Below are 14,052 nucleotides of genomic sequence, written 5' to 3'. Positions count from 1 at the left end.
GTGCCCAGCATCATCAGATGATCAGAAAGGGGAAAATGAGTGAACAGTGAACACTCCAAGGGAAAATCCTGCTTTAATAGGAGCTCAGCTTGCAGGGAAAACCTCAAAATGCAGAACAAACAGCTGGGAAACAGGGAGTGCTTCACCTGCAGTGTTTCACTGGGTGTGGAAGGAAAAAAAGCCACCTGTGACCCTGCAGGGCCCTTTCCTCAGGTGATTTTGGGCAGCCACACAGATCTGTGAGATGCTGACAAATGCACTTTCACTTTTCCCCGTGGGTGCTCCAGGGGTGATCGTTATCTCCTGTTTAAATGAGTTTTCTCTCGTTTTAAACTTGGCAGGTTAAAACCCTCCCCCGGGGTGAGCCCTTTGTCCATCTCCTCTTTCTGCAGCTCGGTTTCCATTTCATTTGGGCTGGTTGGAAAGTGATTACCTGGAAGGGGTTGGGTTACCCTGAGCCTGCACTGAGGCAGCCCCAGCTGCCCAAGAAACATTTTAATCAGAAGCTCTGAGCTTTTCTTTTTTTTAGGAACTGCTCCCAATCTCCCATGGCTCAGGTTTTGAGTTGGTTGATTTTCCTCTGGAGCCTGACAACCTTCCTCAGAGGTGAGTGACTTGTGTAAAAAAAACTTCATTTTTTGATTTGTTTTGCTGGTATTTTGTTGGTTTGCTATTTATTTTTTTGTTGGATTGTTGTTGTGCTTTTGTGTTTGTTTGATGGTTTGGTTTTGTTGTTTTTATTTCGTTCTGGTTTGTTTTGTTTGAGATTTTGTTTTGTTTTCAATTGTTGTTGATGTTGTTTCCTTCTCAAAGCTAGACAGCATTAATGATGGCAATTTTTAGCTTATTTTGGTCATAAAGTGTGGCTTCACAATCTTTTTAGGAACCCAAAGCAATTCATTGGGATAGAGGCATGACAGAATCTGAATCTGATAGTAAGAAATGCAAAAAGGAAGATAATTCAGTGTTTGTTCAGATTTTTCTGTTCAGCTTTCAAGCATTTTCTTCTTTTTGAAGAATTTTTCACCTTCCTCTCACTGAATGTGATGTCAGGAGATTTCTTAAGAGAGATGGGTAAATTTGCCTTTACTGTGTGGATTTAGCATTTGAAATAGAAAAGACAAAGCAATATTTGGTTGAAATTCTGAAATTACAAAACACACAGCACCTCCTTTATCCCTTGGCCCTTTCCATCTGTGCTGTTTGCTGAGGCTTTCAACTTCCAGGCACACAAAACAAGATTTTTCCTAAAGCTGAGAAAGTCATAGAAGAGTTGCCTTTTCCAGAGGTAAATGATTTAGTTTGAGATAAAACATCTGAAACTGGGGTTTCCCCCAGAATTTTGGGCTTAGAAAATTTACTAAGAAATCTGTAAGGGAGCAGATTTGAAACTTTTCTTAATTTTATCCAGTGTGATACCAGGCAGTGATATTGCATCATGGGGTGATAATAAGTGGCTGTTTAGCTTGGAGTCTTGAATATTTGTTAATTGTACCTTAAATTTATTTGATTTTTTTTTTTTTTTTCAGGTGTCTCTTCCCTCTCAGCTGACTGCAGCCTGGACTGCCAGAGCCAGTGCCTCATAGACTGCAAACCTGGCTATTATTACACAGCTGGCAACTGCCTGGAGTGCCCAGCAGGATTCTAGTAAGTCCCCTGAAAAAAAAGAGAGTTAAACACTCAGGAAATCTGACATTCTGAACATTCTGGGGGTTGGAATGCAGGGCTGGAGGTGAGGCACAAAAAAACCCAATATAATGTAAATTTTTAATATGTGAATAATCAGGAAAATCACTGTATTTGGGTTAAAATCCATGGTTCTGTGGCTTAAAAACTTTTTGAGCAGTGAGAGAAGGGGGATGTTCTTGCATTTACACAACTCCTACATTGGCTGATTGGGGTTGGAACTCAAAAGGAATAAAAGAATTTAATTTTATAACATCATCATTTTTGATCCAGCTGCCCTGGAGGCCGAGCAGCTCCAAGGAAATGCCCCCTGGGAACTGCCAATGAACTGACTGCTCAGGGAAACCTCTCAGCCTGCCAGGTGAGTTGAACACAACAAACAAGACAAGTTATTTTTGTTTCTACTCTCATAATCTGTGAACCATCTGATCTCAGGCTTCTCCTCAGGTTTTTGCAGCCTGCTCTGAAGTTAATCAGGGAATCTCTGAAAGCAGGTTGTGCCTGCAGGTGTCCAGCAAGGAGCTCTGCCTCTGTGCAGATGGAAAAAGCTCCTGTGGGGAGCTCTGAGAGGCTGAAAATTCACAGAAATCACAGAATCACCAGGTTGGAAGAGACCTTCAAGACTGAGTCCAACCCAGCCCTAACACCTCAACCAAACCATGGCACCAAGTGCCACATCCTGCCTTTTTTAAACACATCCAGGGATGGTGACTCCACCACCTCCCCAGGCAAAACATTCCAATACTTTATTATTCTTTCAGTAATTTTTTTTCCCTAATATCCAACTTAAATTTCCCTTGATGCACCTTGAGGCTGTGTCCTCTGGTTCTGTCAGTGCTGCCTGGAGAGAGACCAAGCCCACCTGAGCACAGCCACAGCAGGGTGTGGGGCTTGATTCATCAGAAAAAGGTGTTCATGATGTGGGTCTAAGACTCAGAGAGTTACAGAATATCCTGAGCTGGAATAGATCCATCAGGATTGCCAAAGCCAGCTCCTGGTCCTCACAGACATCCCAAAATCCCACCCTGAGCATCCCTGGGAGTGGTGTCCAACCTCTCCTGGAGCTCTGGGATCATCACAGGGATCATCAACTTAACTCCTGGTCCTGTACAGGACACCCCAAAATCCCACCCTGATCATCCCTGGCAATGGTGTCCAACCTCTCCTGGAGCTCTGGGACCCACCAGGATCATCCATTCCATCTCCTGTCCCAACAATCCCAGTGCAGTGCCCAGCACCCTCTGGGGGAATAACCTTTCCCTGACACAAATATCCCTCTATTAAAAGAAATAAATACTTTTCATCTGAATTCTGGCCATGTTAGAGCTCAGCTTTCCTGCCACCATGGAAACCCTCAGATGAGCACTCACACTTGGAGGTTGAGGTTCCATTTTTGCATCTAGAAATTATCAGCAGAGGATAGAATTGAAGCAGTAATGGGGTTTTTCCTGACTGAGACCTCCCTGTGACATTGTTTTGGACCCAAATTAGCCCAGTTCTTGCTGTGAATTGGTGTTTTTTCCCCTCAGCACTGTTCAGCAGGTCAGCAGCCCAACCCCAGTCGCACCCTGTGTGTCTCCTCCACTCCTGCTTCCCCCTCAGCTGAGGACACCAGGCCCTGCCAGCCCTGCCCAGCAGGTAAATACATCCCACAGGGCTCTTCTGTGCTCATTAAAACACTGAATTTAGGGAGACTGTGGCATTTTGCTTTGTTAACACTTCCATGAGTTAGTGAAACAGAAAGAGGCTCCTTGTGTTATGGTAAAATTGGAGGTTAAAATTAATTCCTGAGACAAAGCAGCTGCAGAAAGTGAGGGAACACCAAGGATCACAGCTGGTTTTGAGAGTTTTTGGGAGAGGTGCAGCTGATGCAGCCCCAGGATGGAAGCCAGGGTGTGTAAATGTTGCTGAGCAGTGAGAGAGAAGCTTCTGGGTTCTGTTCTCACACAGAGCAGAGCTCTCTCACTCTCTGCTTCTTAACTGATCATCTGTAAAATTGATTTACATACAGAGCTGCCTCCTCTCCAGGCCTTGATTCAGTGGTTATCATGAGTTCCATTTATTGTGAGAGCTGTAGGCATTAGGAACCAAAGAGGGGAACACTGATTTTCTCACCTAATTTCCCTTTCTGCTCCACACTCTGAAATAAACCCAAACAAGCCCATGTTGAGGAAATTGCTGTGTGTTGTTGAGGGTGTCACTGAGATGTAGGGGAATAAACTGAGAAGATTTTGTTGCAAAACCATTGCCTCTTGAAATTCTGACTCTTCAGCAAGAGGGTGGGAGAAACCTTCCAGCCATGGGTTCCCTAAGAAAAGAGAATTAAAATCCTGGCACGTCCCAGACAACGAGCACAAGCCCAGTGAGGATTTGGTAGTCCAAGATGAGTTTATTCTTTGTGCTTGTTTCCTGTGAGTTATCCCTCCAGTAAATCCTGTCCTGTCCTTCAATGCAGCCCCCGGTGAGGGAAGTTTGGGGCTGAAGGAGCAGCAATGTCACCAAGCATTCCCTGCACACAGCCTCAGCTTAATCCCCATTTCCAGCCCCTCTGAGCCCTGGGCAGAATCCTGCTGCAGAGTGGGGAGTAGCCAGAGCTGGTAGAAGGATCAGTTGGCAATCCCAGTGCTGTTCCCTCTCCCCCAAGCCCTGGATTGCCACAGGTGATTCCAGCAGCAGCTCCAGGTGCCTCCTGCAGAGTAACCAAGCTCAGTAACTCAGTTCTGATGTCTGTAATTAGAGCCTCTCCTATTAAATAATGAATTCCTGTGCTCTGGGTGTCTCACTTGCTGTCCAGACAAAGGGTGAGTGGAGAAGCTAAAGAGATCAGGATCTGAGTGGTTCAGTTATAAAACACAGGGGAGGGAATAGAAACAGGATTTGTGGTTTGGGGTTCAGTTATAAAACACAGCTCATCCCATGCTGGAATTCACTGTTGTTAAATCCCAGCCCAAAGCCCTGAGGTGATAAGGAGTTGGGATTCCATCACCAGCCTGAGATTCCCACGTTCTTTTCCATGCTTTGACTGATTTTAATGACACATAATCTGTATATTCAGTGTTTTCAGTGTGAGAGAAGTGCACAGGGATGGATTTCAGCAAGTGGCTCAGTTAATCCTGCTTGCTTTTTCTCTTCAAACATCCATCTGGAGTTTAGGAAACCATCTGATGATCAGGTTCTGCAAAATCTTAATTGAGAAGAGCAATTAGTTCCAGGTGGATGTCAGCTTTTTGTCTCAGTGTACAACTGGCAGGAGGATTTTAAGTGAAAGAACTGGGGAGAGGAATGTGGTGCTTGGGAAAATATTAGGAACACCTCAGCTGATCTTTAATCTCCATGATCTTGGAGACAGCAGAAAAATTGGAGTAGAAAGAGAACAATTAACTCTAACCATGCTAATAAAACTAATTTAGCTAGAAATGCCACTGTATGTTTTGAATTTTAAAACATCATTTTGTGTTAAATATTTGAATTTCCTCTGCCACCTCAGCTTTACAAAAGGAAGAAATTTTTAGGCAGGTAGAGCCTGAGCTGCCCAGAATGTTGAGATTTTTTTTTTTTAATTCTTTCCAGGTCACTTCTGTCCTGATGGCCTCCAGGTCCCTCCTTGCCCAGCTGGGAGCTTCAAACCCAAGGAGGGAGATCCCAGAGCCAGCAACAGCTCCTTGTGCTTGCCAGGTCTGTGTCTTAAAATTTTAATTTTGGGCTGGCTGAAATCACCCAGCAGGTCAGTTATGATGAAAAACTCAGAAACTTTCTGTTTTTAAAGCTTTTTCTACAGCAGCTTTGCACAGGGGGCACTTTTTTAACACTCTGAGTGAACTTTTCCAGCACAGACTCCTTTCCAAGCTCTCTCCTGCATAGGAACAGAAGAGGAACTCAATGAAAGCTGAACCCTTTTGGGAAAGGAGTTCTTTATTTGAGTTTGAACCACTCACAACATCCTCATCCCATTCTTGCATCCAGGGGAAATGAGGTTTGAGATCAGGGAAAACTTTTCTATTGTAAGAACCAAAAAAAAAAACCACTGGAATTTCTGCCTTCAGGAGCTGCTGTGGCCCTGCCCTTCAATTTAAAAATGCCAAGCAGATGAAGGAGTTTGTAATTTTTGTAATGTTCTAAGTGCTGCAAGGCAGCAGCAAAAGGCTTACCCAGATTTCCAGATGTGATGTTTCCTCCTAACAATTTTTGTTTTGCTTTGGTTTTCTAAGCCTGTAGAACTTTGTATTGTACACACAGCACTGAGTCACCCTAATGAGGGGAAATGTGGGAAAACTGAGGAGATTTTAGTTTAGTTGGGGTGAAATTAAGTTTAAAAGGCAGAATAATAGAGGTTTGTTAGTGTTTTCTGGAATCAGATCTTTGCTTAGGCATGGAAAGGGATCCCTGGTTTTATAATCACACGTGGCTGAGGCTCTCTCTGCCTGGGTTTGAGCATCTCAGTGTCTCTCACAAAGGTATAAAAATCCCTCTCTGCCCTTAAAAACACTGTACAAATAGAAAAATAGAGGGAGATTCAGGGAATGAGCTCAATCCACCAGAGTAAACCTTGGCCGAAGCCCAGAATATTTTATCCAGGGTCACAAATCCCAGCCAGGAGCACAAACTTGGAGTTCAGTCTCCCTTTGCATCTCTTGGGTTCTTCCCCACCTATGCTAAGAGAATAATTATCTCCCTCAAATCAAGCCATATCTGTCTATCTGATCATTTCTTTCCCAGCAAATGGCTCAGCTGCTAAAGTGTCTTGACTGTTGAATGATTTTTCTTTGCTCAGAAGGAAATTGCTGCCTTCCACCCACTCCTGGAATTAAAACCAGGAGTGCATTTCCACGATGCAGCAAGGAGCAAACCTCACATCTCATCAAGACAGCCAAATTCAACAGACAGGGCCAGTGGCATCTGAAAACAAAATCATGGTGGGAGCTGCAGAGTAAATTAGAGTTTAAAAACTCTTTGGGTTTAATAATGTAAGCTGCTGTGCTGTGCCCGTGCTGGTTTATATAATGATGTTGTCACTTCTCCTATGACACTTGGGAAAGACAGGATAATTCCTGAAGCCACAGGATATTCCAAATTCACTGCCCTGCTAGTTTTGCTGTTCTCATCCCCTGCACTGCTGTGTGTCAAGTGTGACAAACTTGTTCCCCAGTGAAACTGGAGTTTCATGTCACATTTATTGCACAGGAACAGGTCCAGCCTGGTGCTGCAGAACAAAAACAGAGATAACATGGATGGGCCAGAGGAGCTGTGGCTGCCCTGGGAGTGTCTGAGGTCAGGCTGGAGCAGCCTGGGATGGTGGAAATGTCCCTGTTGGGGCACTGGGGTGGGATGGATGAGCTTCAGGGTCCTTTCCAGCCCAAACTGTGCTGGGATCCTCTGCTGTAAATCTGCTCCTTCACTGATCTCACATCTGCAGCCACACTGCTCAGTCTGTTCTGAGCTCCATCATCTCCAGAAAGTCAGGCAAGAACTGGGAATATTCTGCCCCTATACCCACAAAATTCTTTAAAACCATCCTGATGGATTTGCTGGGGGTGCTGCTCCACATCAGGAGGATTTTGTCAGCTTAAGGCTGAGTTTTGAGTGGGTCCCACAGCTCCATGGGTTTGCAGCCCCCTCAGGTGTGTTGGTTCAGCTGAGCTCAGTGCTGGGAAATTTTATAATCTGGAGAAATTCAGATGGCATCCTGCTGAGGTTTCCCCACCTTGTGCTCCTCTGTGGTGTAATATAAGGAGGAAATAATGAGGTTTCTCTGAGGGGTGACAGGAAGCAAGTGGATGGAAGGCAGAGTGGGGAGACAAACCCAAAACTCACTTTTCACCCTGAGGAATCCCAGCCTGGCCCTGTGCCTTCAATCTGTGAAGGGGAAGCCTGGATTTAATGAATCCTGATATTTTGGGGGCTGCAAGGCTCTATAGCAGCCTCAAACACACACCAGGGCATGACTGAGGCTGGACAAACTCAGCTTTGCCCAGTGTCCAGCCTGGCAGTTCTCCATCCTCAGGCATTTTCCATTTCAGCACTCCTGAGCTGAATTTGTGTTTCCTTTATTTGGGAAGGTTTTCTAATGAAATGCACTTTCTAAACATGCTAAGAACAGCCAGGGATCATTGTTTTATTACATCTTGATCTTGCTTTAGTTTGCAACACGAGCATCTTTTGTTTAACATGTGGGATTTTAGGGATGATCACAGCTCAGGCTGGTTGTATTCGAGCAGCTTTGCACTGACTTTATCTCCAGCCTGCAAAACACCTTCATCAAACATGGAAATTCATGGAATTCAAACATGGGAAGAGCCTGATTTTCCTGGAAATCTCTCCCAGCTGAGCACAAGGATTATTATCTGTACCTGCATCAGAGGCTGTGTTCAGGCTGATGGGTTTGTTTGTATTTTAACACCTCAATTCTTATCAGAGCAGAGGATTTTAGTGCTTCCAGCACTAAATTCAGCTAATCCAACACCACCACCTCCTGGCTTTGCAGGAACTTTATTCCTGGTGTGGATGAGCCTCCATCAAATTTCCTTGCTGCAAGTGGAAGCCGAGGTGAAATATTTTGTAGGATGCTCTGACCTCAGCAGGTCATAATCCCTTTCTAACCTTAAATATCTCTTTCTTTAGGAGCTGGCTTGTGTTTGAAGTGCCCTGCTGGGTATTTCTGCCCTGCTGGAGCCAGTTTCCCAGTGCCCTGCCAGCCAGGGACACACAACCCTCTGGCAGGGCAGGATGAGGCTGCAGACTGCAGAGCCTGCCCAGCAGGCAGGGCTTGCACCCAGCCTGGCCTGGCCCAGCCTGACACAGAGTGCTCAGCAGGGTAAGCCTGGATTATTTCCTGCCCACTTCATGTCTGTGCAGCTGTTTCACCTCCACAGATTCTGCTTTGAGTAGTTTTTTCTGCTTTATGCTGTTTGCCTTTCTCTCAGCTCGCACAGCACGGAGGTGCTGCTGTCTCCTTGCACCAGGAATATTTTGGCAGCTTTCAGAGCTGTTTTCCCCTGGGTGGTGGCCTCCAAAAATCTCCTTCAGGCCCTGCTGAGGGGTCTGCTCCCAAAGGGAATCACTTTGTGCTCCTGTTTTCCTCCCTGCTGGGCAGTTTTGTGCTGCTGCTCCCTCCAAGGGTTGTTCTTTCCTGCCAGCAGAGGATTTATCAAACCCCCTCAGACCAACCCAGCCCCAGGAACCCACAGCAGCTTCACCCCCTGGAAATCTGGGGAATATCCCTGCCCTTTCCCAGATGATGGAATGGAGTAAAGAGAATTAGAGCCACCTGCAAGAACAGCTGGAAGTGCCCCTGAGAGTGGAATAGTTGGCACAGATTTCAGAACAGCACCACAAAATCACCCTCAGGTGCAGGTGGCTTCATGCCCTGTGCCAAGGTTTCATTGCAGTTTCTGGTAAATCATTGTGAACACAGACTGTCCTGGTGGAAAATTCCACAAAATAGGTAAAACCATCCAAGAGTGAAGCCAGGCCACCTGGTTGAATAATTTTGGTTTAAAATGCCTCACACCCCCAGCCCATTCACAGAGTTTCATTTGAAATGTGCATCAATTGGTTGCTGGCAGCCACTTCAGCTTTTCCCCAGCTGCTTCACCCCAATATTTCTGTGGGGCAAAGGGTTCTGTGACTCAGGTGCTGTGTTGTATTCTCAGGTGTTGATCTGTGCTCTCAGGTGCTGTGTTGTATTCTCAGGTGCTGATCTGTGCTCTCAGGTGCTGATCTGTGCTCTCAGGTGCTGTGTTGTATTCTCAGGTGCTGATCTGTGCTCTCAGGTGCTGTGTTGTATTCTCAGGTGCTGATCTGTGCTCTCAGGTGCTGTGTTGTATTCTCAGGTGCTGATCTGTGCTCTCAGGTGCTGTGTTGTATTCTCGGGTGCTGATCTGTGCTCTCAGGTGCTGTGTTGTATTCTCAGGTGCTGGTCTGTGCTCTCAGGTGCTGTCTTGTATTCTCAGGTACGTGTGCCCCACGGGCTCTGCCAGCCCCCATGCCCCCAGCAATGCCTGCCCTCCAGGAACTGTTGGCAACCACCTGGACCTCTTTGACAAGTCCCAGTGTGAGCCCTGCCCTGCAGGATTTGTCTGTGCCAGAGGTACGTGGCTTTAGCACAGAAATGAGCTGAGCCCACAGCTCAGTGAGGTATCACAGCAATGGCAAATGGGAAAAAAATATTTCCCTTTAGTGCCCTCTGTGCCTGCTGGATGAGGTAATTTTGCTCTGAATTCTCTCTTTGTGCCATGCTGTTTTAACTTCCTGACCTCAGGGCAGGCAGTTTTTAGCTTATTTGTGGCCTCTTCACCTTCATCTCCACGCCAGCTTTGGGCAGGGGCACCAACTGGAGTTGGTGAATAATTGCTTTAGTAACCAGCTCTGGGATAGAGCAGAGGCAGTAATCATTATTATCCCATTTAAAACAGAGAAAAGGCACAAAATGAGGGGCAGCTTAAACTCACAAAGAGCTGAAAACTCTGGGGATTGGGTGCTGTGACACCAACACTGCTGCTGTTAAATTTCCCTTGGTGTTTCCACAGGAACTGGGGGGCAGCAGAAACCTCCCAGCCCGTGCCCAGTTGGTCACTACTGCCCAGCTGGCACCAAGCCCTCAGGCCAGCTCAGGTGTGCCCAGGGCACCTGGAGCAACAGGAGCAGCCTGGCATCAGCACAGGAGTGCTCCCTGTGCCCCCTGGGCTGGTTCTGTGTGCCTGGAGCCCGAGTCCCCACTGGGAGATGCAGCTCAGGGCACTACTGCCCTCAAGGTAGGCAGCTTCTCCTGGGAATAGGGGGGATTTTATTAATTTATGGCTCTGTGAACTCTGATAAAGACCCACATTAGCTTTATCAGGGTATTTTTTGCACCATGGTTATACTGTCCTTTCTGTGCAGTCACTAATTGATATTCTTTGAAGAGAGCATGTTTGTCCCATTATTCTTCTCCCCCCACACTCTTAATTTGCAAAGAATTAAAATGCCCATGGTACAAGCAACCATTCTAAATTTGAATCTTCCTGCAAACATTCTACAATTGCTATTAAATGCTGATATTTTGTTGTTATCAGAGCTGTGAGCAGTGATTTTTTAATATGAATTTACGAGCAAACCTTGTAAGCTATTAAAAAAAAACCAAAACACTTTGCTTTTTGTGTTTGGAGCTGTATTAGGACGTGGGGATCTGTGCTGTCTTTCTCTTGGCAGGCAGCTGGAGGAGCACACAGTTCCCCTGCCCTGCAGGAACCTACAGCAGCAGGCTGGGCAGGGGCAGGGTGCAGGATTGCTCTGCCTGCCCTGCAGGAGCCTTCTGCCCCCCTGGCACCTCCAAACCAGTGCTGTGCCCACTGTGAGTGCAGGGCAATGCTGGGGGCTGTCCAAGGGGGATGTCTGATTGTGGCATCTCATGGCTCTTCTGGTTTTCTTTACTGGGTGGTCCAGGCAAGTTTTGTCAGAATTTAGTGGGTTTTGTTGCAGAAACAGCTCATTGCCTCTAATGAGAATTCAGGAATAGAGGTGACTGTTGGTGCCTTGGGATTTCAGCTTTTCTATTTTTCATCTATTCATAACCCTGCAATTCTTCAGTGTGTAACTCCAAACTCCATATCCAGTGGGAGCTGCTGCTCTCCCATTTTGGGCAAACACAACAATTCCTCTCCAGGCCTGGCAATCAAGGACACCTCATTGCCTCAGGCCTGAGAGATGGAAACAAAAGTGAGTTGGGGGAGCAAACTTGGGGTGAATTACTTCATTACCTGAAGCTGTAATTGGAAATTAACCCCCAATATACAAATGGACCAAACTTATCAAAGTGTGCAAACCTGTGATCCATTGTCTATTTTGGGTGCAGCCCTGGGGGGCTTTGTCTGCCCTAAATACACCTGAATCATTCAATAAATAGAACTGCTTTTTATTCTCTTAATTCTGTTTGGGCCCTGTTTTTAGCCCCAAAAGGCATCAGTGCATTTCCTTTTTTTTTGCCTGGCTGTGTGGCAGTTTGTGTGTCGTGTTCTCCCCAGAGGATCCTTTGGCCTGGCCCCTGGAGCAGAGGTGGCTGCAGACTGCTCCCCCTGTCCTGGGGGGCATCACTGTCCCCAGCTGGGCACGGTCACCCCTTGGCCCTGTGGGGCTGGCAGCTTCTCAGTACGTACAATCCTTTTATCCTGCCCTTCCTGCTGCACAAACCTGGGGTTTGGAGCTCCCAGGGGAGGCTGGGATGGGATGGGATGAGTCTGGGAATTTGGGGTGGCTGCGTGCAGAGCCAGATGATGACAGAATACAGACTTGGGGTCACATCTTGCAACCTGAGACAGTGACCAGGATCCTTTCCCATTCCAGGAGCCAGGCTCAGCCTCCTGCTCGCCCTGCAGAGTTGGGCACTTCTGTGCCAGTGAGAACACCAGCCTGGAGGTGATGCTGCTGGCCATGGTGTGCCCAGCAGGGCTCCTGTGCCCGGGGGGACAGGCTGATGTCCCCAATGCCACTGCCAATGCCTGCCCACGGGGACACTTCTGTCCCCAGGGAGATGCTGTGAGTGACTTTGCTCTGGGGACTTGCCATTCTCTCTGGCTGGGGTCATTGCTGTGCAAAAACCTTTCCTAATAATATTTTGTTACTGATTTCTGCACTCTTTGTGTGTTCGTAGATCTTAGTATTTGCCCCAAACAAAAGTATTAATAACGTAATAATATAATAGTAGTATAATAATATAATAGGAATATAATAATATAATAGTAATATAATAATATAATGGCAATATAATAATATAATGGTAATATAATAATGTAATAGAAATATAATTATAATATAATAGTAATATAATAATAATGCAATAATATCAGGATAGCACCTTCTGATAACTTAATGATATCAGGATAACACAATTATTCTGAGTTGTTTTCACAGCTTTAACTGCTGCACCTTGGCCTTGTGGGCTGCAGGACTCATTTTAGGGTGTCAAAGGCCCTTTTTGCTATTTCCCTTCCAGGCTCAGCCTTGCCCCAATGGCACCTATGGTGAGCAGAGGGGGCTGAGCAGTGCTGCTGGGTGCTCACCCTGCCCTGCAGGAAAGTTCTGCTACACTGATGGGACAGAGCCTTCAGGAATTCCTCACCCTGTAAGTACAGCCCAGCTTCCCCTAAATTTTGCCCCAAAATTCTTACCCCAGTCTACATCTGTTAATGGAGCCAGCTTTGTGCTTTGTGCATGTTTTCTGTCTTTAATTTACCTTCTGCTGGTCAGTGCAGGCTGGGGAAGAGGGTTCAAAGGTCAGGAATTGCTGCTGCTCCTCATCTAATGAGTTTTGGGATTTTTCATTGCAACTGTTTTGTCTCAGGGAAAGATGAACTAGTCAAATATTAATAGCTTTAAAAAAAAAATGCAGATGGTTTTTCTTCCACATGGATGAATGCATGGTTTTATTGAAGAATAAGGTGATAATTCTGCCACAGTTACAGCTTTTCTTCAAGTGTGAAAGAACATCTTCCCCAAAACTACACAAGCAAAACTTGCAGGGCTTGTCTCAATGCCAAGATTTTCCTCTAATTTACAATAATTACCCCACATGATCAGAATTTTACTGGTAAGAATGTAAATTCCCTTTCCTCCCTTCATTCCTACCCCATTTGCATGCAGTGAAGAAACACCAGGTGAAGCTGAACAGATTCCTCTCCTCTGGCCAGAAGAGAGCCAAGCCTGAGTGTGTGTGTTTTGTTCCCAGACAGGGGATTGCCCAGCTGGATACCTGTGCCCTCCAGGGACTGGATTCCCCTTCTCCTTCCCCTGCAAGCCTGGCAGCTTCTGGGATAACTCCAGCACAGGGGGAGAAGGGGTTTGCAAGCCAAGCCCAGCTGGGCACTTCTGTGACTCCCCTGCCCTGACCCAGCCCAAGCCCTGCCCAGCAGTGAGTGCTTTCCCTGCTTGCATAAAGAAAGCTGTGCCATGGGGTTTATTGGATAGAAAAGCCTTGATTGGATATATCTGGCTGTGTTTTTTAGGGTTTTTACTGTGCTGAAGGCAGCTCCAAGCCCCAGCCCTGCCCGGAGGGGACATTTGGGGACAGGCAGGGGCTGTCGGGACCCTCGGGGTGCAGCCCCTGTGCTCGGGGCTCCTTCTGTGCTGGCCCAGGACAGACTGGTCCCAGTGGGCCCTGTGAGGCTGGTTTTTACTGCCAGGGCAGGGCTCTGACTCCAGTAAGTCCCACTAATGAGTTTGTCTCCTTCTTTTCTAACTGTGCTCACTCTGTTGTTTTATTTTCACCACTTTTTTTTTAACCCAGTGATTTGGACAGTCACAATTTTGTGCTGCTCACACTCAAGTTTATGGCATGAGGACCCTCAAAGGGAGTGTACCTGTGTCATATTTTCCCCTCTCAACACTGACACCATC

General features: G+C 46.5%; 1 protein-coding gene and 1 long non-coding RNA gene across 2 annotated transcripts in view; both read left to right on the top strand.

The window, feature by feature from the left end:
* Positions 1–313: 313 nt before the first annotated feature.
* Positions 314–2,061, top strand: LOC306812321. The gene is made up of 3 exons (XR_013776842.1): positions 314–606; positions 1,530–1,647; positions 1,960–2,061. It is a non-coding gene; the product is annotated as an uncharacterized lncRNA (long non-coding RNA).
* A 6,359-nt stretch (positions 2,062–8,420) lies between these two features.
* The window catches only part of LOC306812208 (uncharacterized protein), a 48,095-nt gene continuing 42,463 nt past the window's right edge, over positions 8,421–14,052 (top strand). The window contains exons 1-9 of the mRNA XM_079326553.1: positions 8,421–8,497; positions 9,636–9,772; positions 10,212–10,436; positions 10,873–11,014; positions 11,685–11,808; positions 12,004–12,195; positions 12,653–12,781; positions 13,385–13,567; positions 13,662–13,856. Of these exons, the coding sequence (XP_079182679.1) occupies positions 12,079–12,195; positions 12,653–12,781; positions 13,385–13,567; positions 13,662–13,856 (624 nt within the window). The 5' untranslated portion in view covers positions 8,421–8,497; positions 9,636–9,772; positions 10,212–10,436; ... (1 more) ...; positions 11,685–11,808; positions 12,004–12,078. The remainder of the gene's footprint in view (positions 8,498–9,635; positions 9,773–10,211; positions 10,437–10,872; positions 11,015–11,684; positions 11,809–12,003; positions 12,196–12,652; positions 12,782–13,384; positions 13,568–13,661; positions 13,857–14,052) is intronic.

Source organism: Erithacus rubecula, assembly GCF_903797595.1.
Source record: "Erithacus rubecula genome assembly, chromosome: 25".
NCBI lineage: Eukaryota > Metazoa > Chordata > Aves > Passeriformes > Muscicapidae > Erithacus > Erithacus rubecula.
Note: the sequence above shows the minus strand (reverse complement) of the source record. Positions and strands in the feature narration are given on the sequence as shown.